This window comes from Panthera tigris, chromosome B2, assembly GCF_018350195.1.
Source record: "Panthera tigris isolate Pti1 chromosome B2, P.tigris_Pti1_mat1.1, whole genome shotgun sequence".
Lineage (NCBI taxonomy): Eukaryota > Metazoa > Chordata > Mammalia > Carnivora > Felidae > Panthera > Panthera tigris.
In genome coordinates, this window is record NC_056664.1 from 14,928,690 (window position 1) to 14,933,446 (window position 4,757).

The 4,757-nt window shown below is 49.1% G+C and overlaps 1 protein-coding gene across 1 annotated transcript; it reads right to left on the minus strand.

Annotated features, from left to right (window-relative positions):
* Positions 1 to 379: 379 nt before the first annotated feature.
* RNF182 (ring finger protein 182) lies at positions 380 to 1,738 on the minus strand. Its single transcript, XM_007089754.3, has one exon. It carries the CDS (start codon positions 1,569 to 1,571, stop codon positions 828 to 830), a length of 744 nt encoding a protein of 247 aa, XP_007089816.1. The 5' UTR covers positions 1,572 to 1,738; the 3' UTR covers positions 380 to 827.
* Positions 1,739 to 4,757: the final 3,019 nt, after the last annotated feature.

The following is a 4,757-nucleotide window of genomic DNA, read 5'->3' on the forward strand; positions in this document are numbered from 1 at the left end:
GGGCTGTGAGAATTTAAGAGAAGACTGAGGCGAGAGGAAAATAAATACGGAGGGAAGGGTGTATCTCAAAGACAAGGGGCCATGTTCTGTCATGAAGGGCGCTGTGATGCAAAGTCCACGGTGGGTTTAATTTCTCTTCAGTGATGTGGCAAAACAGGTATTTAATTGAAACCGCACAAGGGCACGAGGCCGATTCGCTCTTGGCAAAGGGGCTTGTGTGCAGGGAACAAGCCCCTCGCTGGGGCAGCAGACCACAGACAGTGGCCTCAACTTCGAGAGAAAACACCTGAAGATTCCAGGGAACGTCAACAACCAGGTGTGGGAGGGGAGGCGGGGGGGGGGGGGGGGGGGGGAGGGAACGCAGGGGGAGTCACACTTTTTAAGCGGCCGTGTCTCAGAACAGCTTTCCTCTCGTGTCTACCCTCCACCACAGATTCTCGAGGATTACAAGAGAAATCGTTCATCCCTAGCCGTCTGCAAAGACCTTACTACAGCCTGACCCCTCGCCCCTGGGGCCTGTCTAGCAGGGCTGGGGGAGATCTTGGCCATTTCTGGGGGGAGACTCCCCGGAAGAGCTCTAGGAAGGCTTAGCTCCTACATTTCTGCGTCTTTGCCCACCCCTAAGTAGAAATGAACGTCTTTATGTCCAGCACACAGGAAAACCGACGGAGTCCAGGTTTCGGTGGAAAAAGAGAGCATAAACATTTGGCCAACGGCTTCGTTAAGGTCACGGACGCTCCTCGCAGAGAAATACAAAATAAGTAAATGATGGGTGACCTAACTTCAAAGGTGGCAACGGGTGTCAAATTTCCTAGTTTGCGCATCGGTTAAGAAGAAGGGGCCACGCAGTCTAGAAACTCGTGACAAACGCACTGGCAGAAACCGTACACCATGAGGATGACAAGGCTCGAAGGGACGAGGCTGACAAAGACGACCCCGAGGGTGACCTTCTTAGACACGAGTAAGTAGATCCCTAGGGGTAAGGAGCTGAAATACAGCAAACCCAGCAGCCAAACCAGCACCCGGATGGACGTCTGAAACAGCAGGGATGTACAGTTCCACACGGTCCAGTTGTGGGACACGGTGGTGACAGAGTCGAAACTTGCAGGCCGGTAGAACTCGACCACAGGAGTGGAGCTCAGAGACGGGGAGCTCTCTCTCTGCACCTCCATGATGGTTATGACCAGGCAGTTGGAGGAAGCGTGAGAAGGGCTGACGAGAGACGCCAGCCTCTTGGGGGTCAGCAGCAGCTCGGTAGGGTTTTCCGGCAGGCACTTCTTGCCTTTGCCTCCGCAAGTCAAGTTTACCAGGATGTTGTTGTCATCCGGCAGGCTGCTGACTTCATCATCCGGCAGGCAGGTCTCAAACCTGCAGAAAGGGCAGACGATGACGCCTTGCGGGGAGTCCCCGAAGTCTATGATCTTGTAGAGGCATTTGGCACAGACCCTGTGACAGCACTCCAGCACTTTGGGTTTCCTCTGCTTCAGGTTGTACCGATTGTAACAGATCTTACACTCGAGCTCGTCGGAGACCTGAGAGTCTGCCCCATCTTCCGGCGGCTGACTGGCCATCCTGAATGGTGTGGACACGGTCTTTGGCCAGAAGTGTCTCTCTGAAGGATGACTTCGATTAAGGTGTCCCTCTGAATATCACATCATCCGAATCAGGCAGTGGGGCCAAAGGGCAGGAAAAGGAGGGACAGAAATCAGAAATCGTCCAGGCATTTTGAGCTTCTACATTCACTCTGTCTCAAACACATATTTAAAAAGGCCACATGCAGGGTCTGCAAAGGAAAAAAAGAGATTCTAATATAGTGAAGAGTTCACTGAAAAGGGCTTTCTGGAATTTTCTGCGCTCCGGTGGCTGAGAAGCCATAGATTTAAAGGTTAGAGCCCCTTCACCTCCTCACATTCCTGCGCCAGGACAGGAAAGTGTTGTCTCCATGCTTAGCTTTCTCAGTCCACAGATACGGTAGGAAAGAAGGAATCCAGATTCCTACTGGTCTAAGTACATTCTAGAGCATCGTGATTTTGACTAGATACAGAGATTCTCTCTCTGAAACTCGTAACATTTCTGGGCCCTTTGAAAACAGAACGGGACATGTATCAGAAACAGATACATTTGCAATCAAATTCCATTCAGTACAGACTGATTGATTCAAATCATCAATAGTGTAAATGCCAGTCTTCTAAATACCCTCAGCAGTGCTTAGGAATACACACAAAAGAAGGAAAGCCTTAAGGATAAATTCACTCCGGGAAGAATGGGGCAGATGACACGTGACACAAGCATTACAACCAGGCCAAGTCTAACTCTCAAAAAAGAGAAGTAAACACAAGGGCAGCTGGGTGGCTCAGTGGGTACGCATCTGACTCTTGATTTCAGCCCAGGTCATGATCTCACGGTTCTTGAGTTTGAGACCCACGTCGGGCTCCACGCTGACAGCACAGAGCCTGCTTGGGATTCTCTCTCTCCCTCTCTCTCTGCCCCTCCCCCACTCACACTCCTGCTCTATCGCTAGAAAAATAAGCAAACATTTAAAAGAGAAGTAAACAATACACGCACAGTTGCATCTCTAAGTGAGAAGAATCGTGCATGCATGGCTATGGGGACGAAGTCCTCAAAGTTCCCCTACTCGCCCAGTTTATTTCACGTAAACTCTGTCTCTGCAGTGAACAGAAAGCATAATAGAGTCAACAGTGCCTAACGTCGGCCCTCGGGTGCTGTTACTGGCTTTGGACAGAAGGCTGAGGCTTGATTTCGTGCGCCCAGTCAGTCCTCGATTATTAGCAGTCACAAAGGGGGCTGAAGTCTGGGCCGTCTCCACATCACCAGTATTTGGCTTTGACGTGTATGACTGTTTTGGTAAGAGATTGATCTTATGTTTTGCTGGGGAAAATATCGAAATGTACTTGAATTTCTGAGCACACTTCCAAGCCCAGTGGCGGAAGGCTGCCGGAGCAGCTCTAGAAAGCCCAGCACAACTCTTCGAGGATTAACTTCGCTGTGGGTCATCCCGCTTAACAGAGAAGAGGCAGCGGGTGCCTCGACTTGAAATATTTGGAATTATGAACAGCTGGCTTGTGAATATATATTATCTTCCTTTTTATGACTTCAGCTAATTTGTTAATTGATATCATATAATACAAAAAGGCATAATGGATGGCAGTTACGAGACATAATGTTGGGAAAAGGAAGTCACTCCATAAACAGAATCTCTAGTATGACCCAAAACACGGAGGCAGGGTTTTTTTTGTTTTTTGGGGTTTTTTTTAGTTTTTAGTTTTTACATTTATTTATCTTTGAGGGAAAGAGAGAGAGAGAGAGAGAGAGAGAGCGCGCGCGCGCACAAGTGGGGGAGGGGCAGAGAGAGACAGAGACCCAGAATCCGAAGCAGGCTCCAGGCTCCGAGCTGTCAGCACAGAGCCCAATGTGGGGCTTGAACTCACGAACCATGAGAGCATGACCTGAGCCGAAGTTGGGGGCTTAACCCACTGAGCCACCCAGGTGCCCCGGGTTTTTTTTTTTAATAGAGTTTATTGTATACAAATGCATGTATTTCAAAACTGCCATCATAAGCCAATTTCTGTATATCTACTCTTACGCACAAAAAAAGGATATACAGACACACACATCCTCTCTTCTGTGCCCTTTCTTTCCATGTGCCCTCAATGTTTTCTTCATTCCTGGTCCTGAAGCATGTGCCCATGTGATCACGAAATGGGACTGTATCTTGCCCACAATTCTACAAAGCTGGGTTCTTGGTCTCCTGTGGGATGGACATCTATCTCCAGGAGGGGAGCCAAGGGCCACGAAGATGTTCTATCCCTGTCACTATACCCAGTCCTTGCCACCTTCACAGAATGGGGCCCGGCACCAGGCAGTTCCGCTTCCTGGACAGCTCCCCCTTGTCAGGCGTCCCCTGTGGCCACGCATAGACCAAAGGCCCATCCCAAAGGAGTATGTTCTGTTTTCTGTGCAGCGGTCCTCCCACTCAGCCTTAATGCCTTCCAAAACCCAGGCGGGCTAAAACTAGTAATAGGGGTAGAATTCGCAGCAGTGACTGCCTCCATCGCCATCGAAAGGACCGATGTGTGTGAAGGTGTGTGAAAAAGTAAAAGACAAAATGTAAACATATACGCCGAGACATCTGGAAAAGAGCAAGTGAAATATTCAGTGAGGATAAGTTAGCAAAATCAGAGAAAGCTAGACTGTGCATCTAGTAACATCAGCAAGAAGCTTACATGGATGTGAAAATTCAGCATTTGATGAGCAGCTCGTCCCATTAATACTTTCTGTATCACGCTTTGAAACAAAGCTTTCCTTTTGTCATAGAAAACCACTCTATCGGACCTTCGAAGGTGGTGACACGGTGTTATGTGATAATGTTCCTCTTTATAAAACTTCACATCGGGGGCTTCTTGTAACATGCAAAGAAAATACCAGATGTTCGAATATCCAATCAAAGAGACATCTACTTCAGTCCTAAGGCCAACTGTAGCAAACCCGCTCTCACCAGCAGAAATACTTTAAGTCCTGCCTCTGAGAGAGGCCCCCCCCCCCGGGCAGGGCTGGCTGACAGCCTTGAGTTGCATCCCTGGAAATGCGGCCAGGACAAGGGTTTCTTCCTGGGATGCCATAAAGCAGCATGGTGATCGTTCCTCTCGGGAAGGCAGGGTACCACCTACTGGAGTTCTTAAGAGTAAATACTTCATCTGTCTCCTTGTGACTCGAGGGTCTCTCAAAGGACTCGACTA